Source organism: Chrysemys picta, chromosome 25 (assembly GCF_011386835.1).
Source record: "Chrysemys picta bellii isolate R12L10 chromosome 25, ASM1138683v2, whole genome shotgun sequence".
Taxonomy (NCBI): domain Eukaryota; kingdom Metazoa; phylum Chordata; order Testudines; family Emydidae; genus Chrysemys; species Chrysemys picta.
In genome coordinates this window covers 8596156-8620726 of record NC_088815.1, presented here as the reverse complement: position 1 = coordinate 8620726, position 24571 = coordinate 8596156, and the positions used below count along the sequence as shown (strand labels likewise).

At 49.2% G+C, this 24571-nt stretch overlaps 1 protein-coding gene across 17 annotated transcripts in view; it reads left to right on the top strand.

The window, feature by feature from the left end:
* Positions 1 to 24571, top strand: part of SH3GL1 (SH3 domain containing GRB2 like 1, endophilin A2) — a 48633-nt gene that overhangs the window by 20739 nt on the left and 3323 nt on the right. For 5 of the 17 annotated variants that reach the window (XM_065578230.1, XM_008168842.4, XM_065578231.1 and 2 more), the window contains 8 exons: positions 11613 to 11681; positions 11780 to 11852; positions 12669 to 12812; positions 15137 to 15270; positions 16589 to 16747; positions 17372 to 17475; positions 21065 to 21189; positions 21692 to 21745. In XM_065578230.1, coding sequence (XP_065434302.1) covers positions 11613 to 11681; positions 11780 to 11852; positions 12669 to 12812; positions 15137 to 15270; positions 16589 to 16747; positions 17372 to 17475; positions 21065 to 21189; positions 21692 to 21745 — 862 coding nt within the window. Of the gene's footprint in view, positions 1 to 2224; positions 2274 to 11612; positions 11682 to 11779; positions 11853 to 12668; positions 12813 to 15136; positions 15271 to 16588; positions 16748 to 17371; positions 17476 to 21064; positions 21190 to 21688; positions 21746 to 24571 lie in introns of those variants that run through there. The other 12 variants (XM_065578227.1, XM_065578228.1, XM_042841491.2 and 9 more) reach the window with 4 other exon arrangements.

Below are 24571 nucleotides of genomic sequence, written 5' to 3'. Positions count from 1 at the left end.
GAGCAATTCCCCTGGTGTGGCCTTGTCCAAGTGAGTCACTGAATTACAACTCCCTTGCTGGTCAATGGCTGTTGATGGTTGCTCCACACCCGCCCAGGCATTGATTACCTCCTTGTTGTTGTCTCTGGATAGCTAATATCTGGGCGATACCCCAACTCACAGCATATGTTAGTGACAACCATACATATAACTTCATATACACTAATAAGATACATATTTAGATAGGTCAGAGGTTCTCGAACTGCGGTCCGCGAGCTCCATTCAGGTGGTCCACAGATAGTTCCCTCTAAGGTGCACGCCTCAGCAGCCACACACAAGAGAATGAAGGGACACCCACCTAATTAGTGGAGATGTGCAGGTGTGGCTTCACTAATTAGGTGCCTGGACCCTGGAGAAGACACACATATAAGGTGAGGGGGGAATAGGGGGTAGGTGGGAGGAGGCAGTGGGGTGAGAAGAGGGGGTGGGAGGAATTTGGGATGCGTAGGGCTGTGGCGGCCAGAAAAAGAGGTGACTTTCTCCAGCTCCAGGGCTGCGGCTGCCAGGGAGAGACGGCCCTCCTTCCCAGCCCCAGCTTGGGGGCTGCTGTGGTGGGGGAGAGAGGGAGAGACCCCCCCTCCTTCCTAGCCCCAGCTTGGGGGCTGTCACAGGAGGGGAGAGAGAGCACATCCATTGCATTAGAAAGGTATGACTACTGATATTAAAACATGAGTTGTGTGCTTTTATTTGTAGAACAAAAAAAGTTTATTATTATTAAGAGGATCCACCGAGACCCTCAGCAACTTTCAAAAAATTGGGGGGAAAAAAAAAGTTTGAGAACCACTGAGATTGGTTATGATCTGCTGAAAGCCATTGTTCTTTCCCATGATACCGTATCACAGCTATATACGTATGATGAATATGGGGGTTACAGGGCCCTCCCCCAAGGTATAGAGTGTCACTTACATTTTTCAAGCTTCTCTGCATCTTCAGCTATGCACACAACCTAACGTTCTGGTGGATTTAGACTCCCCTCGATGAATGCCTTTTGATTCTTGCTTCATTTCCAGGGACTGCACCAGGTTGGAAGGTGGCAACTGATCTTTCACAAGACTGTCTGTGCCAAGACAAGGCCATGGAATTTCAATATCCGACTTGCTGTCTGTGTAAACACCGATAAGGTGATCACCACGTACTTACACGGGACGCTGCCCCTCAGGAGCTCGTTTAGCGAGGAGCCTTGCAATCCATGGTTCCACTGCACAAAGACTAAAGAGGCAGAAACTTTGCAAGTCTGGGAACACCAGGGGCAGCTCCAGACACCAGCGCCCCAAGCGCATGTCTGGGGCGGCAAGCCGCGGGGGGCGGCCTGCCGGTCGCCGTGAGGGCGGCAGTCAGGCTGCCTTCGGCGGCATGCCTGCGGGAGGTCCGCCGGTCCCGCGGTTTTGGCGGCAATTCGGCAGCAGGTACGCCAAAGGCGCGGGACCGGCGGACCTCCCGCAGGCATGCCGCCGAATCCACGTTACCAGCGGACTTCCTGCAGGCGCGCCGCTGAAAGCCGCCTGACTGCCGTGCTTGGGGCGGCAAAATACATAGAGCCGCCCCTGGGGAACACACACGTTTTCCAAGAGCCACGCCGGTGCTGCAGTGTGTAATTGACACCGAATGAGTCTTGCAGGGCCCTGTCGGCGCATGCACTGCAAGGTCAGTCGGTAACCCGGTGGGGCGAGCGCCAATGCTCCAGCTGTGCGATACCATAATAAAGGGTACATTAAGACTGGTTGTGAAGGACAGCGCCCATTACTCCAAATCTACTTGTCGCACCAGAGTAAATTGTTAACTTGGATCAGTGAAACTTGAAACTGTCCAGTCTGCCATCGTTGAAAATAACGATGGTGCGGCTGCCAGTGAAGATGAGCTGAATTGCGCTTGGTTCTAGAGAGTTTTCCCCTGCTGAACTACACTAGTAAGGGTGGCTTTCTTGAGCATTCATATGAACAGCCTACAGAAAAGCGTGTGTGTTAGAGGAGAATTTCTTTTCTTAACCACTCGCTGTGTGTCTCTCTACCGGGCTTTCCTGTTGTTCTAAGCATATTGAACTTGGACTCAGAACATTGTAGCATGTTGTGGGCTGGCTTTTCCCACAGCACTTCCTCCCTTTCTATTGGGCGAGAGCAGGTTAGGGGTGGTGGTGTGGGGCTATTTTTTTTTGTAAACTTTCCTGTGGGGAATCAGTATTCACAGAAGGCTGCTGTAGGGACCAGGAAGGCTTTGATATGCCAGGATCCAGAAGGGTACGTTTCCATTATAGTGGGGACATTGTTTTGAATTCAGTGGTTGCATGTGTTTGTCCCAGCAAAAGAAATAATTCTTGGAGGGGGCTTTCTGAGGGGGGTGGGGACGGCGAGAAGGCAGAGTGATGGTCCACAACATCTTAAGTTAATTTTCAATTAGAAAAGTGTGAAATCACTGCCATTAATAGTTTAGAAGGAGCAAAACATCAGAAGAATCAAATATATAAAGCTATATGGAAAAGTTGTACGGTAGCAGGCTGATCAGAATGGCCTAAATTTCAGAACGGACTAGTGATTTTTTTTTTTTTGGGTGTCTCAAGTTGGGCACCCAGAAAACCTTACACACGTCTAAAGGCCTCTAATTTCAGATAGCAGGTGCACAGCCTGTTGAGACTGGCCCCTTTACAATGTCTCAAGTTGGGTACCAAAAACAGACACCCCCAAAATCACTAAGCAGTTTTGAAAATTTCGGCCAATCACTTAATATAAAAATCACACTCAAGCAACCGTTTGTAAGTCTTTAGTCCGTCTGCTCTGGCATCCTTCGTCTGGTGCAGGGGTAGGCAACCTATGGCACGCGTGCCAAAGGCGGCACACGAGCTGATTTTCAGTGGCACTCACAATGTCCGGGTTCTGGCCACCGGTCCGGGGGGCTCTGCATTTTAATTTAATTTTAAATGAAGCTTCTTAAACATTTTTAAAACCTTGTTTATTTTACACACAACAATAGTTTAGCTATATATTATAGACTTATAGAAAGAGACCTTTTTAAAACGTTAAAATGTATTACTGGCACTCGAAACCTTAAATTAGAGTGAATACATGAAGACTCGGCACACCACTTCTGAAAGGTTGCCGACCCCTGCTCTGGTGGCAGCCGGTACTTGGATGCTCTTACTAATGACCTAGTCCTGTAAGAAAAATCCAGTTGCTGTCTGAGGGGTGACGATAGCCTCCACTTTTGGGGAATGTACTCACGAACTAGTGGTTCTATGATCTCCTGTAATGTTTGCTGCTGCTGGCTGTATTTGAGCATCTCTTGGGAGAACACACGTGTCAGGCAGTGGAATGTGCCCTAACACACCTTTCTAGTCACTGCAGTGTGATTGGGTGATAATGAGAGCACAGCAGGTGCAGCAGAGACACGAACTAAATATAATCCAGGGAATTTTGAAGTGAGTGGGTGTGGTGTGGTGTGTGTGTGTTTCAAAACATTGTTTTTGTTTATAGAAACTGTCATGGCACTAGTGGGCAGGACAAAGTGTCATCATCTGCTTTATAGAGTTAACAAGCTTCCTCATTCCTCCAGTGGGTAATTATTGGATGTATGCAGCACAATGTACAACGTATTTCCGTTTTGATCCTTTCTCTTACAAGTTGGTTGCCCTCCACTTGACTAGCAGTGGCATAGACTGGTGGGTGAGTGAGTGGTGGGTTGTGTGTGATCTGAACTCTTTAAAATATCTTACCTCACATAGATAGATATATTTGGAGATGTTCCTATGATTCTTTAACCCAGACCTGCATACCCACTCCCCTCTTACTCCTTCGACTTACTCCAAGATCCTATTGCAGTAATCCGTGTAAGATGTAGACTGGCCACTTCTGAACATCTTCCCCCACGCACTTCCCTTCTGTTCCTTTTAAATGGCAGGAGAAGACCTTGACTGTTCTGATTCCCACCCTGCTCCACAAAGAAGGTAGTGGCAGATCCATGACTTAGTGTGTTTAAAAGGCTGGACAAAGCTATAGGAAACATACTGCCGGGAACAGCCCATCATTGGCAGGGGATGGACTAGATGTGACCAAACGAGTCTCTTCCATCTCTGATTCCTAGGGACCAGGGGTGAAAACAGGTTTTGAACAATCCCTCTCTGGTGATGGGGAGCTGCAGGAGCTAGACAGGGTGTTACACTACACCCTGTAGTGTGTTATACTACACCCACCTGTCATTTGTAATTGAAGCTTGTAGCTATCTTGGGCATATTTTTCATTGTTAAATCTTTATCTAAAAGGATACGCCGTGTGAGATTTATTCCCTACCTTTTATAATTGAGCGTGCCTGGGTCTCTTTCCTCCCGTCTTTTAATTTGCCCTTCTTTTGTGAGTTTCACCGCCCTTCAGGGAAATCACCTATCTTGTGCTGGTTCAGGGCACGCAACTTTATCGCCTTGTGTCAATACTTGCTGTAAAAAACATTCCACCTCGGCTGCTACAAGAAGGCCGGGCAGCAGATGAGGGGTTTGGGTTCCTGCCCTGCCTTGATCTTGCGCTCTCTAATATTACAGCACTTGCTTCAGGGACCTGGGAGCAGGGGCATATTTTAGTAGATCTTCCAGCCCTGATGGGATGGAGTATAGAAAAGCAACCAATGAGTGTGAATTTTACAGTCCTGCTCACTCCTCTTTCCCGTCTGCTGACCTGAGCAATGCTGATGATTTCTGCGTCTGCTCTCTTGAATCTACCTCTTCCCAGACTGAAGGGTTCACCTGCCTCATGATGGTGTCTATCAGGTTCCAGCAACTGACAAAGAATGGGCAATTTCAGGACCTTCTGACCTCTGTTGGCTTCTCTCTCTGCTGCTCAGAATCTCAGTCTATGACCTCGTATTTTGCTGTCGTTGTTCCATTTCAAAATTATATGAAGAAAATAGGAAAGGCAGAAAATGTGAACAGATTGTAAGGCTTCTGTTCAGCCAGCCCTCAAGGATACCATTTGGGACAGCTAGATCTCTGGGCATCAGAGAAGGCCTAAAGTCTTGGGTACTGCATTTCATTTGGCCTGTCTCCCATACTGCATAGAGCAGCAGTTCTCAACCCGTGGGCCGCATGTGGCCCAGTTAGCATACAGATGTGGGCTGCGCAGGTCCGGGTTACCGGCTGCCTGACTGTTCAGCGCCACGGGGTCTGGGCTGACGGGCAGGGCATGGTGGGGTCAGGGTCATGGGCCAGCCCCACGTGGCAAAGGCTGGGGCTGCCGGCCCAGCTGGCTCCGCGTGGCGGGGTCGGCGTCAGGGCTGCCAGCCTGCGTCAGGGTCAGGGTCCGGGCTGCTGCCCTGACACCCGGCCCCACTTTGTGGAGGGGTTGCTGCTGGGCCCTGCACAGTGGGGTCCGAGGTCCCTGCTGCTGGGCCCCCCGCCCAGGGCTCTACTCCTGGCCCCACTTCGTGGAGGGGTCTCTGGGCGGGAGACGCTGGGCGTAGGGGTCTGTGGGGAGGAGTCGGGAGGAGCACTGTGGTTCTCAACCTGAGGCCCAGGTGCGGCCCACAACAGTAAATAGGTTGAGAACCACTGGCATAGAGGATAGACGGGAGCCAACCTACACTACATCTTTAGTCAGTATCTTAAGAGACTCAGTAGTTCCCTGTTGCATCTTTGACTTCTATTTCTCAACAGGGATTGCAGTCATGTCTATTCCGTATCAGACATTGGTTGATCTGATGTAGATGCCTCCAAGCATCAGTGACCACCATCCTTGCAGTTCAGCTCAGCCAAACCAGAGGGTAAAGGGATCATGTGTGGATACTTTTCTCAGTCTCCCCCACAAGCAAAGAGACAAAACTCTGGCCAAGATTGTGTTACCCTTCTCCCTGTCACTTCCGAGGTGGGAGAAACCTTTTCCTTGCTAGACTTTGCAGAGTCCCTCCAGGTAGCCTGACTGGAAAGACAATGTGGTGCTTATAAATTTGGTTTCAGGTTAGACTCTGAGTTAAGGCTGGTGCAGATTCAGAAGCTGGTTTTCTTCTCGAGTCTATCGCAGCTCGATTTGGGGGGACGGGAATTAGTGGCTCGCTTCCCAGCATGCAGCCTGACTTGTTTCCTTCCTTGGGAAGGAGTAGCTCTTTACAATCATCCCTCCCTTAAGGAAGCCTCCCAGTTTAATTAGAGTCACCAGGGAGGAAGCCTCTGTCTCATTCTTCCCACCTGGCAGGTACACCAGTAGGATTTCTTGAATGTTAAAAGGAGGATTAATTTAATCTGTGAGTGAGGAAAGCTCTCTGTGTTCTTGGAGGCTTTTAAAACCTCCAGAATCACTGTGGTGAACGGTGTATTTTATATGGCATGCAGTGCCTTCCTGAATACAATAGGAGCTTACCTCACCGGGGCTATGCAGCTCCTTGGGCAGAAAGTCTGAGCGGGTGGATGGGTAGGGAAGAGACTCGGGAATGGAATTGCAGAGAGCTAGTCACACCCTTCTCAAATGCAGTAAATAATCTAATAATAAAGGAGAGGTTTCTAATTGTACAGGTGCAGCCTGCCTGGGCAGTGTTACGGGTTTCGTATGAGGGCTGTTTGGCTGTAATGATTGCAGTACAATTGTCTTATCCATTCCGATTTGGTGAGTGTGAGAGGCGCAGGAAAGGCAACCTGGCTGCTGGAAATGTGCATCTTGGTTCCGCCAGTCCAGAGACCCATCCTAGGTTGCCCATTGTGGTGGGGAAATGGAAGGGAGAGATTCTTGTTTTCCCTGATTTGGAGAGAAACCTTTAGTCTCGCTAGTAAGGAATGTCTTCAGCTTTCTTCCTAGTTTAGCAGTTGCCCTGTGGAAGTGTGTGCTGGGGTTCTGAGCTGTGGTTGTGCAAAAAGCCCCCCTCAAAAGGCAGCAAAAGTCAAGCAAGTAGATCAGGGAGGACACCTCCGTACAGACACCCCGGTCTGGGTTGGTGGCAGGTAGAATGTTTTTCAGGTAAATTACTTGGCTCTGTTTGGAGCATGAGGGGCTTGGTCAGAGCCCCTTCCTAGGTGTATGTTCTCATCACCCATCAATATCCCAGGCATGTTGCTTCCATCATCTTCACTAACTATTTTTGGCTTTTCTCTGAGTGTGGAAGCAAAGTAAATAGGGAAAAACTTGATTGCATTAGATGACAATTGCTCAGAATAGAGGCTGGACAGTCTGGTGAGATTTCCCTTCGTGATCTGGACCAACATGATTTACAGGTACACAGGAATCTCACCTGACAAGTGTCATTTCCAGTTGAGAGTCATGCTGGGTGGACTGGACAGCAGAAGCACGAGCCACTCCCCCAGAATTTGGAATGTCTGGGGGTTAACTACAGCAACTCTTGTCTGACTAGTGTTTGCAACCTTCTTCTGAACCACAGCTTCTCTTCCTCAAAAAAGCACCAAGCTTCCACTTACTGAAGCCAGGCCCAAGTGCAGTTCTCTGGTTTGTCAGCTTCACTGAACTGTTGTATTTTTGGCCTTGTAAGGATTTATCCTGCTGCCGTTGATCAGCACTGTATCCTTTTGGTCCTGAGGTGCTGTTTGCTCTCCAAGCATTTCTTCCCCGGAGAGATCTGTGCCGCCCTCTGCAGCTATGAATGGCCTGGTGACACTTCCAAAATTGTAAATATCAAGAAAGGAGGCGATGCATCTCTTGCTTCTAGTACTTTGCTGTTGTTGTTCCTGGTTGTCCTCTGATCTCAAACCTTTAGTACCCAGGTTCCTGATCTATACCCCTGCAAGCTGATGCTAAGAACCATTTGAACTGCAGTATCCAGTTTCCTTTCTCCTTCCTGCTAGCCCTGGTTCTGAGGTCTGGGGGTTCTTTGGAACTCTGAAGGTCCCTTTTCCCCCCTACTGTTACAATCATTCCTCCTACAAGTCTTGCAGGACAGCCCCCATCTCTTTTTGCTAAGCACCCCAGGGCACAATTCCCTCTGGAGCCTAGCACTGCTAAATTACCTAAAGCAGTGGTTCTCAAAATTATTTGATCGGGCCCCCTTTTTTGTGTCTGAAGGCAGAGCGGAGAGCAGCAGCTGCTGGCTGGGTGCCCAGCTCTGAAGGCGGCACCGTGCCAGCACAGCTCAGAAGTAAGGGTAGCAATGTGAAAAGTGATATTCGCCAATATCCCTTTTCACAGCAGACTTAGTTCCCCATTGCCACCTACTTCTGCGCTGCTTCTGCCGCCCCGGGGCTGACAGCTAGAGCCCCACTGCCTCCCGGTGAGGGATTAGGGGTGGAGAGGAGAGCCCCAGCCCCGGTGGTGGGGCTCCAGCTGTTCCCTTTATCTCTGCCTCATGGGTGTGCATGGCCCTTCTGCGGGAGCCCCAGCCACCTGGGGCTGACAGCCAGAGCTTTTTAAAAACAAAAACCAGACAGACCGATCACAGCTTGCGTCTCCCTTGACACACTCCTGGGCCTCCCTTGGGAGGCTGCCCCATAGTTTGAGAATCACTGAATATAGAAATCACTTGACTCCCTTTGCCACTTAAGCAATGTGTATTGTCTCCTCAGAGTTTTCCACTGCCATCAGCTCATAACATCAGAATGGCATTGGGAGGAAAATGTTCCTTCTCTTTGGACTGCAGGGAAGAATGTTTATTTTAGGTGGATTAAATATATTTTTTGCAAGGTCTTTCTGTCTGGACTAGGGTGAGCAGATGGCAAGTGTGAAAAATCAGGACATGGAGAGTGTGTGTGTGTGTGTGGCGGGGGAGAGGGGGGAGGGAGAAGAATAAGCACCTATATAAGACAAAGCCCTGAATATTGGAACTGCCCCTATAAAATCAGGGCATCTGGTCACCCTAGTCTGGACAAGCAAACGGGAGCTTTCTCTTTTGCTCAAACATCTCGCCTTTTCATCCACCTTGACATGGGCTCTGCAGACACCTTGATAAATGGATTTAAGGTCTTGGTGTCCTTTGCTTAGAAACTAGGGTTGGTTTGGTTTTTTTTTTTTTTTTTTTAACTTCCTACAGCAATGCTTGTTGGTGAACCCCCCAATTAATGGTAAGGGATTGTGGTCTAGGGATTAGAGTAGGGCTCTATCAAGAGGCCTCTGTTCTATGCTCAGTTATTCTGATTTGCTGTGTAGTCTTTAGTTAGTAGTTTATGTACTCCTCTGTGCCTCAGTTTCCCACCTGTAAAATGGGGATAATGCCTACCTCAAAACAGGGCTGTGCAGCTTAAGAACTCAGAGTCTTTAATGAAAGACCAATAGAAGCACAAAATATTATTTGTGTCTTCTAAGGCAAAAATATGCTAGGGAGACCTTCACAGGGGATTATTTTTTCCCCTCTGAGGAAGTGAAAGAACAGAACACAAGCATGGGCCCTTTTTAACCTGACTGCAGAAGGTTTTTCATTTTAATTGCAAATCTGACACATGATGGAACCCTCAGTGAACATAGCACTTTACAGAACTGGCGCCTCAAAGGGAGGTTAACGGGGTTGTGCACTTTTTTTCTCTGCTTTCTGATGTGTAAAGAAGGCCTAGAAAAATAAGCATGCAAGGTCTGGTCTTCCCCTTATTTTGCTGGAGGACTCGCTGGAGATCGGCAACATGGATTGGGAGCGCTCCCAGTGCCCTGCATTGAGGAAAGAAGTGTTCCTTCCCCCAGTGTTTAAGTTTTACATGAGTGTTCATTTAAAAAGCTGTTTATTTTTATCATCTGAATCAAACCCACTTCCCTCTCCATCAGGCTTCGCTCCTAATGGCGTTGCCTTCCTAGTTTACGGAGGAGAAGGTGGAGATTTGCTTTTTTTCTTTTTTACATAAGAAATGCAAAAGAGAAGTTTTAAAAAAACCGCAAACCTTCCCAGACCCCTTTACGTTAGAAACATGCTCAATTCCTCACCCTCTCCCCTTTGTTTGCAGGTCCTTTGAAAACTCTCTTGTTTTGTTTTTGAAGCTCCAAAATCTCTGATCACCCGTGACGCTTTATATTGTAATATTTCTTTGTGTACGGTGCATCTCAGCGGATCCTGCCCCAAGGAGCGTCTGTGCTTGTGCAGTGCCTCTTTGTGCTTACGCGGCTCTAAATATTTATTAAAGCGAAACCTGTTAGAGGCCATCAAAGGGCTACTATATTTTTTTCTGTTATGCAACCTCCTGTTACCATACTGTGCCGCTTAATATAGAGGGACTGGAATTTTACTGCCTATTGGGTGACCATTCGCACAGATTTCGCTGTCACAAAATAATACTGTTAAAATACTCTGTCCTAGGCTGTGCAAGCGACTGCACAGTTGTAGCTCTTCTGTGTATGTCACTCCTTTGCAGGTGCAATGTGAAATGTCCTACACCCTTTAAGGTTTGGCATCTAAAGAACATGAGAAGGGATAAACTGCAGCCTAGACCTAACCACCAGGAGAGACTCCTTCTGTACTTCTCCTTATGGTCCGTCTGCTGCTGAGGTTCCTCGTTGCTGTAATCAGGAACACCGATGTTCCAAAGCGAGGTGGAAGCAGCATTGTATCCTGCTTAATATTTAAACAAAACTCGATTAAATCTTGCACCCGCCCTTCCCAAACAGCTGACTTGAAACAGTTGATTGTTGTAATTTCCGAAGCTGCATTGTGGCTTCTTCAAGGCTAGGAACGTGCAGTTTGTCGGGTGATCTGAACGACTAAACTTTCCTGTGTGGCTGCAGTTTTGAAGATGCTGCTGGCATGGTAGAAGCTGTCTTTCTTGAGGTTCTGTCCTACGCCCCGTGATGAACCTTGAAGCAGCATTCATAGATTCTAGGACTGGAAGGGACCTCGGTGGCAACGCTGTTCATTTAGGCCAACCTCCTTGCACACACAGTGTGCTCCGTGCATCCCTCCATTCTAACCCCACGAGCTCCCTTCTTTTTCAGGGGCTCTGTGTGGCCCTCATTCTCCCACCATGCCAGGAACTCTGCACACGTATGCTAGGAGTTTATGTGCTTCTCTTCCCTTGGCTCCAGAATCCTGTGCCCCATTACTTCCTTCCCCCACCCTGATTGTTTCTCTTCTGTCAGGGAGATCGGGTATTTGCATTGTTGACAGGTTAAATTCCGTTGGGCGAAGGGGCAGAGATGAATTAGAGGTATTAACTGGAAGGTGTTAACAGATGCCACCAACCAGTCCCTTAATCTAAAGACCATTGGGGCTTGAAGGTGTGGCTCAGCTAACCGGATGATAGGGATTCTGCGTGTTTCCCAAAATCAATGGGGTCGTGACCAGTGCCAGGAACATTGCAGCCAATCAATTCCGACTTTCAGGGAGTGTTCGAAAGCTATCACTTTGCATACAAGCTCAACCAAAAAAGAAAAGAAAAGAAACCTATGAGAGATTCTCATGGAAGCACTGACTCTAACCACCAGCATTTGCAGCTTCAAGGAACCGCATCTCTTTGTGGTGTTTAGCATCAGGCAGCTGTAAGGGACTCGGGCCACTAACTGCCACTGAGGTTTAGTGCGTATAAGGGGTGCAGGATCAGACCTATAAGGGTTACAGCACCCTAAACCTTGTCAAGTTGGGTGCTTTTGGGGTCTGCGCCCTTCTGGAGTGGAAGGGCACAGTCAGAGCTGTAACAGAATGCCGCCTAGCATGACTGACACGTCCCTCCCTTGTTCACCGTGTCTCTACAGCTGGTCAGCGAGAAGGTCGGTGGAGCTGAAGGGACCAAGCTTGATGATGACTTCAAAGAAATGGAAAAGGTGAGTAGGGTAACAGATGGCTCGGTGTGCCTCTCCGCACGTTTCCGAGGCGGGTACTGACTGGATTGCACTGCTGTTGGGTCATCTTCTCCCTGCAGAAAGTGGACGTTACCAGCAAGGCAGTCACAGAAGTATTAACCAGAACTACAGAATACCTGCAACCCAACCCAGGTAAGCGCCCACAGCCAGCTCTGCTCTGCCAGCATCCTTCAGGTGCTCCTCCCATTGCATGAGGGGAGAGAGGCCGTTGTCATGTAGAGAGTGGGGAAAGCTCAGAAACGCCAGCCTAGCTGGCTTTGGGGTGGCCCCTTCCCAGCGGGCTACTGGGTTATAAGCATTGCTGCCCTCTACTGGAAATATGCTGACCCAGCTTGTGTGACAGCCATGTCCTCCCCTGCCCTGAGCTCATTCAGGCTTTGGGGCCCGTGTGGACCTGAATTTAAATTTTGATGCCACCTTGTGTAACATCTCTAGACTGTTACAGCCGGCGCTTGGCAATTATGCCCCCATCCACCCTCCACTCATTCAAGGGAAGCCTACATCCTTGTGATGTTTTCTCTGAGCCCAGAACACCAGATTGACTGTCAAATAGTCACCCATGTCCTTTGGGTTCGAGATGCAGCAGACGGGCTACTGACGCTGGGGTGTTTAGGAATGGAGTTGTCTCCTGTGAGGTGGGAGGCGACTATGTCACGGTCATTCCTGGAGCCTGACTGTCTTCCTGCTAGAGTCCAGTCAGGGTTTAACTAGAACTGCAGGAGAGCCGGAGAACTTCCTTTAGACCTTGTTGGCGAGCTCTGAACTATTTTCCGTTTGCTATCTTGGAAGGGGCCAGTTTTTAGAGCCAGCGATATTTCTGGGAGACTAAGACAATAAGCTTTTTTGGCCAGTGGAGTAACTTTAAAAAAAAAAAGGCTGGCAAACAGTCACTGCTTGCTGGCAAGTCCACTAATTGCAAACACAGATGGGGCTGTCTCTTTGTGCCAGCTTCCAGAGCCAAGCTAACGATGCTCAACACGATGTCGAAGATCCGAGGGCAGGTGAAAAACCCCGGCTATCCGCAGTCGGAAGGGCTCCTGGGGGAGAGCATGATCCGGTATGGGAAGGAGTTGGGCGATGAATCCAATTTCGGTGAGTGCTCCCTGAAGTGTCCCGTTGGGCCGGCCAGCCCCTAAGTGGGCTGATAGGAAGTAAATTCCTGTTACTGGGTTTCCTTAAATCTTACTGTAAATCACTGACCTGGTCACATGAGTCAAGTGGAGAAAAAAGGGAAACTGACCTTTCCTAATATGCAGATAGGGAAATGACACTGGGATTAGGGGATGGCAAAAGCTCCTCTTAAAGAAGTAGTGTATGCAAACTGAGCTCCTGATATGCCTTGCTGGACCCTTAACCCAGCCCCCAGCCGTCTTTCTGCTACTTTAATCTGCTTTTCAAGTGTCTTTTAAAGTCCTAGCTGCTGCCTCTAGCGACCCAGACAAGCCCTTGGTCAGCGCTGTGGAGCGGATGCATCTACAGAAAAGTGAGCTGGAGTCTAGACTGTCTCACAGCCGACAGTTCTACGGATGATCTGAGGTTTGGCCCTGACCTTGCACAGAGTTGAGCACCTTCTAGGAAACAGTGAGCACCCTCTGCTCCCAACACCTCCTGGGAAGTGCTCAGTACCGTGCAGGATCAGGCCAAGTTTGTATTTCTGGGGCTCCCCGGTGCGCTGGATGTGTCAGAAATGAGCATTAATAGCACCGATATAACTCACTGTAGCCACTTCTGCAGCTCCCACCATTGCAAGGAGTGCCTTGCATTCAGTCACAATCCTCTCCACACCCCTATAAGCACTAGCCCCGTTTTACAAGAGGGGCACAGAGCCTTTAACTGACTTGCCCAAGGTCAGGCAGGGAGTCTGGCAGAGCAGGGACTAGTCCCAGGTAACTGCCTCATCTGCTAAACCATCTTTGGTTTTTAAAACCTCCGGGAGAACTCTGCATCTAGGAGAAACCACCTTCCAACTCAAACTGAGCAAATTTGACATGGAAAGTAGCAAGGGAAGAGATCAAGAGCCCTACAATGCAATTTTAACTGCAACTGGACTCCGAGGGGGCCACAGCCAAAAATTTTCCCATGTGGTACTGCCTCATTCCCATGAAGCAAACCATGTGTGACTTGTGGGGATGTGGGGGCGGAGAAACGAAGCCATTTGATGACAGCAGTATTAATCCACCAAAACATTGCAGCTTTCCCATGTGGCTGGATTCAGGACAGCTTACAGCTGTGTGATCACATCATAATGTGGGGCGGAACGTTCCCTGATCTGGAAGATTAAACAGTTCGGTTTTTGGGGGGAGTGGCTGTACTCCAGTGATTCCCTGGCTAGCTTTCTCCTTGGCTGGAGGAGACATTGCTGCAATACAGGATCTGAAAAGTAGTAGGGGGAAGTAAGTTTTAAGAGGACCCTACAAAACATGGCTGTCTTAAACAGCTTCTCCTTTATAGGGACACCATCAGGTTTAAAAGTGTATGTTTTAATAACACAGCCTTCCCTGTGTTGTGGTATCTTGGGTTATTAGCACTGAAATGACTTTTTAAAAATTGACTTTTTGCACATTTTTGTTTTCGCTGGGGCAGTGAAAATAGATTCACTTCATTTATCGTAAATTTCACTTTCACGTTCTCTTGCCCTAGCCCAGTGCTGAAATGCTTGGGTTGCAAACGCTGCAGGAGATACTTATTAGTTAATAATTGTTTCCATTGGAATTTAAAAAAATAAATCACAGAAGCATTTCTGTTCATCTTACATTATTAGCTTGTCAGACTTTGGACTCCCTGGCAGGGGAAGGGCCATAGGAAAAACTGAAAATAGAAGGGTTTTGTGCAAACATATTTTTCTTCATTTTTTCATTCATGCTTAGATAGTTAACTCAGACCTATTACTTGTTAGGTTCAATTTACACCCAAAATTAAAGATCCTATAAAATATCTTGGGTTGCTGCCAACATCCGGGGAAATTTTATTTTAAAAATGGCTCAAAATGCTCTGAGACTAATCCTAAGACTTAACTGGGTCCACTATCGCATTTTCCCTTTCTGTAGCACCTTGCATCAGAGCGTTCCAACCGTTTTCTATAGACACTCCTTCGGGTGAGGAACATGGGGCACAGAAAAGTGAAATTAGTTGCCAGAGATCACGTAATCTGTCTCGGAACTGGAAATGGAAGCTAGGAGTCCCAATTCCACACCACCTGCTCTAACCACTAGGTCGTGCTCCCTCCCTGCCATGCTACTCCAGTTGATCCAAATGAGAACTTGTGGGTGTTTGATACATGACTGGGGCTTGTGCATGCTGAGTGTCTCAGCAGAGCGGCTCTGCATGCAGCTGCCACAGAATCCGGCTTTAACTGGCTGGCTCTTTATTTTTTTTCTCTATCACCCTCTCTTTTTCCTTTCTTCTCTCACGTGAAGGTGACGCACTTCTTGATGCTGGTGAAGCTATGAAACGATTGGCTGAAGTGAAAGACTCGCTGGATATTGAAGTCAAACAGAACTTTATCGATCCTCTCCAGAACCTGTGCGACAAAGACCTGAAAGAGATCCAGGTAACTCGGAAGATTTTTCTCCTTTTCCCCCTTCTCTTTCAGACTCTGGCCTCTTCAGGTTTTTAGCACCTGCTCTAATGACCAGTATCGCTGCAGGAGCCGAAGTAGACTGCGCAGCATCTGGTTTTGTTACCCAGCGTTTTGCATGCTTTCTCTGTGTTTCCTTTGGCTCCACTAGCATTTTCTTCTGCCACCGCCGCTGCTGTTCCTTAACCAGTCCATGACGGGGGATGTTTCTTGCAACCATTTCCAGATTTATTCACTCAGGCTCTAAGCTACCTTCATAATGTACTTGCGTTGTGTAGCTGCAGGAATCCACAATCGTTTGCATTGTGGATTCCTGAGACTGACACACGGGGACATTGCCTTGCGTGCATTTTATAAGCCATTGATCAGCTTTCAGTTCCAGTGTCCCAATATCCTGAAACGTAGATCTAGGGCTGCATGTCTCTCTCTCTTGCTCACCTACGTATCATAAGAAGCCCAGAAACAACCCCCCAAGTATGCGTTATCCTAGCAGCTGTCCCCACTGAGGAGGTCTGCTCACAGCTAGCCAGCACCTTCCTCGCATTCACAAGACACAAGGCTCTTGAACATCACAAGGTTTTGCAGTGGGAACCATTGAAACCTATATCAAACCAGTCAAAATCTACTGAGAACAGGTTCTCGCTTACAATGTGACCTATATGAAGTGACTCCCGAGCTAGCAATATAACCGATTTACTGAGCACCCCTAAACTGGTTAGGTGCCATACAGACAAATTAAGACAGACGTGATCCCCGTCTGCTTTCAGTCTCAGAAGAGATGTGACAAGCCCAGGGCTTATAACCAAAGTGTTGCGTCTAAAGACTCTTGATTGCCCAGCGGAAAACCGAAGGCAAGGGGCCAGCTGTACAGTTCTCCTTTAAAAGTGATTTATGGCCAGCAGACCCATGCTGAACTGCGGCAGTTTGGTTCCCCTCCAGTTTATGAACAGAAGGGGAGAAAAATGTACCTTCTTGCCAACTTCTTTATGGCTGTTTCCAAACAATGAAAAAGAAACTCTAGTCACAGCAATCATAAATCTTCTGCTGAACTAGATTCAAGTAGTTTCCTCATCCCCCGCACTGCTCTTCATTCCTGACCAGCGTCCCCTGTGGAGCATTGCGCACTGGGACCTGTAGTCTGCGGGGAGCCTGTCTGAAGGTGATGCCAGCAATGACCTATTCTGGGTGGTGGGAGGCTGGGTTGTTGGGTTTTTGCTGTGTTCATTGGGAAAAGTTTGGGTGCCCCGGCCCGTGGTTTTAGTTTAACCACTCATAACCCTTCCCTCCCAAGCATCATCTTAAGAAGCTGGAGGGGAGGCGCCTGGACTTTGACTACAAGAAAAAACGTCAGGGGAAGATCCCGGACGAGGAGCTCCGCCAGGCCCTGGAGAAATTTGAAGAGTCCAAGGAAATAGCTGAGACTAGTATGCACAACCTTCTGGAGACTGACGTGAGTGTCCCCTAGAGATCGCTGCCCTCTTCGCTCGTCTGCGCACTGCTGGAGTGCTGCCTGAGCTGCCGTACTCCTGTGTGTGCGTCTGGGGCAACGGGGCTGTGTGCTTTTATTCGGGGGCAGGGGAGAGTGTCTGGTGCTCTAACGCTCATAAAAAAGGACACTGAAATCTCCTGTGATGCCTCTGCCAATGGGCCCCTGTTGTGATCCTGCACCCCCCCCCCCGATATTTCCATTCTGGGGGCCCCCCCCAAACAGCTTTGCAAATGCCCTTCAGTCCTGACCCCGTAGCCCCTCCCTGCTGATGCCAGTCCGGGGCTGAGACTGATAATTATATGAATGAGGCAGTGTGTTTGGACATGTGTTTGGTCAGGACATGGCTGACACAGCTCGTTCAGTCATGATGCAAAATGTCAGCTAAACCCGTGTCCTCTGAGGTGCCAAGCTATCAGCCGCTGTCTCGCTGAGCCTTAGCGAATGACTGAACTTTAAGGTCCCGAATTCTAAGACTTCTCACTGCATGTAAATTTCAAGCTGTTTTTTGCACGTTTCCCAGCGTGCAATAGAAGTCTCCCGTAGTAGCCTGTGAAAGCCACTCATCGCAGTTTATGACCCTTTCAGATTGAGCAAGTGAGCCAACTCTCAGCCCTGGTGGATGCCCAGGTCGATTACCACAGACAAGCAGTGCAGATCCTGGATGAGCTCGCAGAGAAACTCAAACGCAGGTGAGGCTTCCTAGGGCCGGTGCGGATCCTGCAGGAGGAGAGAAGCGTGGCAGAAACTGTAACTTGGGAGCTTGGGGGCAGAAAATATCTGGCTCCTTCCTCCATGGTTTATTCCCTGGCATTAGAAGCTGTAGGAGCCTTTGAGGGTAGCTTTATCACTGCATCTCTTAGGCTTTCATGGTGAGGGATTGTGTCTGCATGATCAGTTTTCTACAAAAGGTACTTTCTGGCATCTGCTGAGAAACCTCTCTGCATTCTCCGTGGGTTAAATAGTTTCTTGCTGCTTTTGGCCATCTCTGGATCCAAACACAAATGCTCACAATGAAATGGAAGATGCAAGTTGATTCCTTCTTGAGCTGGGGGGAGGGTAGGGAGGAAAGCTGGGGAGCAGGGCAGAGTGCACACTGAATCCTGTATTCATGTCAACGATTGCAGTTCCTAAGAGGCCGCTGGTGTTGGATGTAGGAGTTGTGGCCAGAACGCTGTTGGCATTTCTGATTTGATTCTGTTTCGACTCAGTAAACTCTACCTCCTCCACTGTCAAGAAGATGAACTAGCATTATGCTAATACCTTTGAATTAGCCCCTTCTGGCTTCCCTTGCCATCTGAATGTCTGGCTCCGTGTCTGATTTATTACAGGAGCATCCAAAGGCCCTGATCTGGATCAGGGCCCCATTGTCCTACGTACTGGTCCACATGGTTGGACAAGGTCTCTGCTCTAAAGCCCTTGTGATCTGTTTAAAGAAGGGACACAAGCAGGCAGCGGGAAGGTGGAGAGAAGGAGGGTAACAGTAATAACAGGGTGGTGACAGCCACTAAAATAAAGCACAATTCCGCAAAGCCGAGATGATGGATCTCGGTGATTCCTTGTTTTTTAGCAAACTCTTGCTCTATCCTCCCTATACATCTTGGTAAACTGTGCTGCAAACATATGACTTCCATATGTCCCCTGGAATGTTTTAGATGGAACCCTGGAGCACACTCTTGTAAATGGAATACAGATTAGTGTCTGGTGTGGAGGAGCAGGAGGAAATGCATTCCCCAAGTGATTCTGCACTGGGGCTCGGAGGCATCCTGGCCTGGGCTGTGGAATCTTGACGGTGGCTGTTAGAAGCAAGAGGCTTTAGGATTAATATCAGCCAGCCATCAGGATCTTCCTACAAGGAGCTAATTCTGCAATTCGCCTGCTGTTACCAGCTTTTTCCTTTAACCCTCATGTAACTTTATTCGCACTCCCGTCACATGCACCTTCTCTTCAAACGAGGTGTTAAAAGAGTCTGTCCCTGTGTGTTTGTGTTTGGAGTCCTAGGCATACTTGTTAGGCTGCTCTGCTGGAGGGACTGAGTCACGAAGAGGGACTGAAAGAACTAAGTATGTGTAGCTTTGCCACACTGGGAGGCAGTGTGGTCTAGTGGTTAGAGCCACTGGACAAAGTCTCGGGAGACCTGGGTTCTATTCCTGGCTCTGCTGCCACCGTACTGCATTATCTTGGGCAAGTCGCTTCCCCCCTCTCTGTGCCTCAGTTTCCCCCTCTTTCTGTGCCTCAGTTTCCCCATCTGTAAAATGGAGGTAATGATACTGACCTCCTTTGTAAAGCACTTGGAGATCTGCAGATGGAACGCGCTAGATAAGAGCTGGGGGCTTGTGTTGAGCTGCCTAGCCATGTTCCCCAGAAATCCTGCAAAGTGGTGTGACTATACTCCATCTGACAGGTTTCAGAGTAGCAGCCGTGTTAGTCTGTATCCGCAAAAGGAACGAGGAGTACTTGTGGCACCTTAGAGACTAACAAATTTATTAGAGCATAAACTTTCATGGACTACAGCCCACTATGCATCCGAAGAAGTGGGCTGTAGTCCACGAAAGCTTATGCTCTAATAAATTTGTTAGTCTCTGAGGTGCCACAAGTACTCCTGTTCTTTATACTCCATCTATTACCAGCTTGTGTTTGAGTTCCTCCTCCATGCATGAGAACTGACACGCGCCAAGTAGTCTCTGGTTTAAATGAATATGGGCCGGAGTGGGGAGTATCCTGGAAACTACTGCAACAGTGGTCTCTGCTGGCCAAAGAGGAGTAATGCTCTGAAAGGAGATTTCCTTTAAAGCAAGAGTGGTGGGAATTTGCCCTCGCTGCCTGAGAGAGGTAACTGGGGAACCTTCTCCAGGGCAAAAGCAGACGCCTGCATGGGGGGAAATGGTGAAAAGAAAACCAGTCAGTCATGCTGTGGGACTCAACTGACAGATTTCATGCCGGTCACTCTGGGGAACTGGATTCCACAACCAATCTGGTCTGCCCAGATGAGGCTGAAGAAGGAGCAAGGGAGAGGGGAGAGAACTGAATTACGTGCAACTCATCTAGACGCTACGGGGGTTGCAAGGCCTTGTTGTGTAGGATATTACCCCTCTTCCCCCAGCCAGTACACAGACTCTGTGTGAATCTTTGTCGTTAGAGACCGGCACACAAACCTCAGCCTCTCAGAACCCTTTGCTGTATCTGCTTGGGTGAGAAGGTAGCTTTGTAGCCTCTTCTCGAAGGAAGGGACCACTCTTTCTCAGACAGTGATCCCACACATGGCATCCTCCAAAAGTCGGGGGCGGGATATGGAGACTCATGAGTTTAACTTTCGTCCCTGCTGCAAAATGACTGATGCCTTCTTCTACCCCAGGGGTTCTCAAACTAGGGGTCGGGACCCCTCAGGGGATTGTGAGGTTATTATATGGGGGGGTTGCAAGCTGGCAGCCTCCACCCCAAACCCTGCTTTGCCTCCAGCATTTATAATGGTGTTAAATATATTAAGTGTTTTTCATTTATAAGGGGGGGGGGGTCTCACTCAGAGGCTTGGTATGTGAAAGGGGTCATCAGGGGTTCTCGGACTTTGCACTGTTCTACCCCATCTCTTCCAATAAATCTCTCTTGGGATGGGACCTTTTCCTTCTCGGTATGAAATTCTGCAGCGTGGTTCAAACCCTTTATTCCTTATGGAACTGCTTAATCAGGTGCTTGGGGATATTGGTGTCTATAGGGTTGATTCCTAATGCCTTGTTTTTGATCTACTGCTGTACCCCTTGACCTGCCATGGCTCAGGTGTGGGTGACACCAGAAGAACGTTCAGAGCTTCCTGTGTTAATTTCTGTGGCGGGAGCGATGTTGTCGAACCTCCCGGATGTAGACAAATCTGGGTCTGAACTAGTGATAGTCACAGTCTGATACTTCCATCTGCGTGGGCACAACTGTGGCAGGGGATATTCAGCTTTCATCCCACTGGTCCAGGGGGTGATGTGTGAATGGGACAGGAGAGATGGTTGTGTGTATTAACCTCAGCAGTGTGCTAGGTGAGACGGTACGGTCCCTGCTCTGAAGAATTTATCATACCAGGTGGGATCCGAACGAGGTATTTCCTTTGAAATCAGGGTGAGGGCATCACAGTCTCTGGCCAGACCCCTTACTATATTTGGGGCCTGAGCCAGTTCCCACTGACCCATGGAAACACGGCCAGGGGAGCGGGATGAGTTGGCTGTTGCTGCTCGAGTCACTCGCTCTACGCAGACGCAGCTTCGCTCTAACTTCACCCTGTCTCTGTTGCCTCCTCAGAATGAAGGAGGCCTCTTCACGCCCCAAGCGGGAGTACAAACCTAAACCCAGAGAGACGTACGATTTTGGAGACGCCGACCAATCCAACGGAGGCTTTTCTTGCAACCCCACCCCCAAAGTCTCAGGTAAAGATGTCACAGGTGTGCTGTCCACGCCGTCACAGCAAGCAGCACTGGGAATGGAGGGGATTCATTCTCTCCGAGGAGACGAGAATGTTCCTGTGCCGGACATGCCGCAGACGGCCCAGGAGGTGGCAGAAATGTTTAGAAGCAGGGGCCCTTTGCTATCATGGCCCACACATCCTCCCTATTCTTGGCTTTGGCACTGGTGCCAGTGGGACCATTTTCAGCCAGTGCTGGCTGGCTGCCTCTCTGTTCTGACTCTGGAGTGGCCCTCCTCACTTCGAGACCCGTGGTGTAATCTAATCGTGGTCTCGGAGTGGTGGACAGGAGAAATCATGTGTCGTCCTTCCCCCCCCTGCACACTCCAGCCCCTGTAATTTCCCTAACTCAGGATGTAGGATACCATATCCCTCCCCACTAACAGACCCCTCCCTTTTGGGCTGGACCAAGGGATTCTTTTTTACATAGATTGGTTTTAAGCATGTCTCTTTTTATTTGGAAGCAGCTTCCTCCTCTTTTCGATCCGACAAGCCATCCCGGACCCCCAGCAGGAGTATTTGTGAGTTCCCCCCCACACACGCTGCATGCAGTGTGGCCTCCCTCTCTCTCTTTCTCTCTCCTCACTCCTGCGCTCACATAAGCTGCCATTTCAAGCCACTAACACTTAGTCCACCAAATAACTCATTCTGGTTTTAGTCTGTCCACTAAAAACCTTTGAACTAATTCTGCCCTTGCTGACTGCTGTACAGCCAATTGACTTGGGTTGTAACCGAAGGAAACATTTGGGCCCTTGTCTATTTCATTTTTATGGACAAAATGCCTGGAGTTCCCCCCCACCTGGATGCATTGGAAGGAAACATTTATTTTGTGGCCTTTCTTTCCCCTCTTCCTCCGCCAGCGTGCCCACCCCATTTTGTCCATAGAAATTTTTCTGGCCCTAAAGGAAATCTTGCATACGTGTTTGAAAACAAGTTGCCGTTACATATGACCCATCCAGCAAATACGCTGTCTCCTTCTTTCACTCCTCCTGGAGCTGTCGCAGTCACGCCAACACAGCCAGAGGCCAGTTAGAAAGCAAGGAGCACTTGGGCATGCCGTGAAAGTTTTGTAGGATAAGGGAGAAGTGGGAGAACTGTGTGGGGCTCAGCGTGGATCTGTTGAGGGGTTTCTGCAGTTACTTTCCCGGGTGATGGGAGGTCCAGGCAGGAAGTGGTGATATTGAGCAAGAGACAGAACAGGGAGAAGATCAGGTCTTGCATTTCCCTTTGGGGAGGGGAAGGGTCAAGCAGATCTGTTTGGAGAGGTGCTGGAGTGATTCTTGAACTTGGGCGCACAGTTCAGACAGGAGAGTAGGGATGGAGTGCCTCTGCTTTTGGAAGGGGTGGTCTGGGATACTGGGGGGGAAAATGAGGGGGCCAGCATCGAAATGCTGAGGGGGAGTAGCCTTGCATGAGGGTTGTCAGTTCAGAGCCCCGTGTTGGGGAGGAGAGGACAGGGTACTGACCCATGCTGTTCACTTCAGTGTGTGGGGCTGAGCTGTGTTGCCCCCGTGTTTTGCCTGTGGGAAACCTTTGCAGCTGGGAAATGCAGAGTGAAATTGGAAAGTCTCTTCTGAAAAATAAACCTGCTGGTGCCTGTGGTGTTTCCTGCCTCCTCTCCCTGTGTCGGGTTGTTCCTGGCTTTTAATATCCAACTACCTGGGGCGGCCCCGGCCACCCCATCCGTTTAGAAAATCCATTGAACGGCTGCAAGTTCCCGAGTGTTGAGTGGGAAGTGGGGCAATGGAGATGTTGTGTTCTCCTCTCTCGGATTCCACTTGCTGGGTTACTTGGGCCCTTGTAGTGCAGTGGGAGCCCGGGCCAGTCTATGAGACCCTACAACAACGCAGCTCACACAGCCCGCTCCTGGAAAGGGTCCTGAGGGTAAACGCTGGACTCCAGGTGACGCGCTTGAGACACGGATTCTGAAAGCCTTCTCGTTTTTCCTCCTGATGTTAGCAAGTTTGGCCAAATGCCCCGGATTCCCGTTCCTTGTGTATGGGGAAGGAGGGGCTTGTGGCTGAAGCACATGACTGAAAATTAGGGGATCTGGGCTCTACTCCCAGCTCTGCCAAAGAAAAGTTTGTGGCCTTGGGCAAGTCCCTTGTGCCGCACTCTCCCCATCTGCTGCTTCTGAAGACCCGATAAGAAGCGCTGCACGAATGTGAAGCCCCTTGGAGAGGCTGCTCCTCTGCGGGGCAGGAGAGGGGTTTGTCCATCCAACCCAAACTGCCCTAGGATGTGTATTTACTCTAGCAGAAGCGTTGGGAGGAAGAGGCTCTGGGAACTAAATAGGATGGTAGTGGGGACACATCTCACCTGTATTTGAAACTGCAACTTCCCCTGCCCTCTGCTTGTCTGGCGGTAGCCTCAGCACAGACACCAAGGCCTGACTGGGATGAGAGACGAAACTCCCCTCTCACCCAGAGAAGGGCCTCTGTCTTGGAGTTGATGCATATAGATGTGGTGGAGCAGGGTAGAGGGGGCACTTTAACTACTGTCATCCATGCTGGATCTGTTCGACTAAACCGAGGATCGTGCTCTCCAGGGCTGTTCACCAGGGCACTGAAGTTCACCTTAAAATTAGGGGTGGAAAATTGGTCTGTGGGAGAAGAGGAGGGGGCGAGTTTATCACAGAAGCTGCTCCATGATCTGGCTTCACACGCCAAGATTTGAAGAGTCACTAGTGCTGTTTGGGTGCCCCACTTGACACACCTTTAAAGGAGCCTGATTTTCAGAGGGCCAAGTGCTTGGCACTTTCTGCAAATCAGGCCCCTTGATGGTGTTTCCAGGTAAGCACTGAACAATAGAGGCACCCAAAATCGCTAGTCCATCCTGGCAATCTGGCCCACAAGCTCCATATTCTCTCCGTTACCATCCAGTATTGAGTCTAACCCAGTCACCAACTAACAGATTCACTGACCGTTGGTTTCCCCACGGTGATCATTAAAGTAGTAACACTCTCACTTCTGACTTGAAGGAAAACTGCCTCACTTCTTCTCTCCCTTTCCCAGCGGGGATCATTCTGGCTGGAGTTTAACCGTCTTCATTGACTAACTGGAGCTAGTGGAGAGCAGAGCAGCAAGGGGGCTGGAGGGACTGCCTAAGAAGGGATAGATCAGGAAGGCAGAGAAGCAGACAGGCTAAGGGAGGTTGGTGAGGCTACAGCTTGGTGTTAACTCCCTTCAAGGAGGGAGAAGTAACTTAGCGTGGTGCATAGGATAGCAGGAGGAAAAGGAAAACCTGGGCTATGCTGTGGGATAGCCACCAGGGGGAGGGCGGGAGCCCATTGCTTGGCATGCTTATAACTCAAAATGTGCAGGAGGGAACAGTCGGCCCTGGCAGGG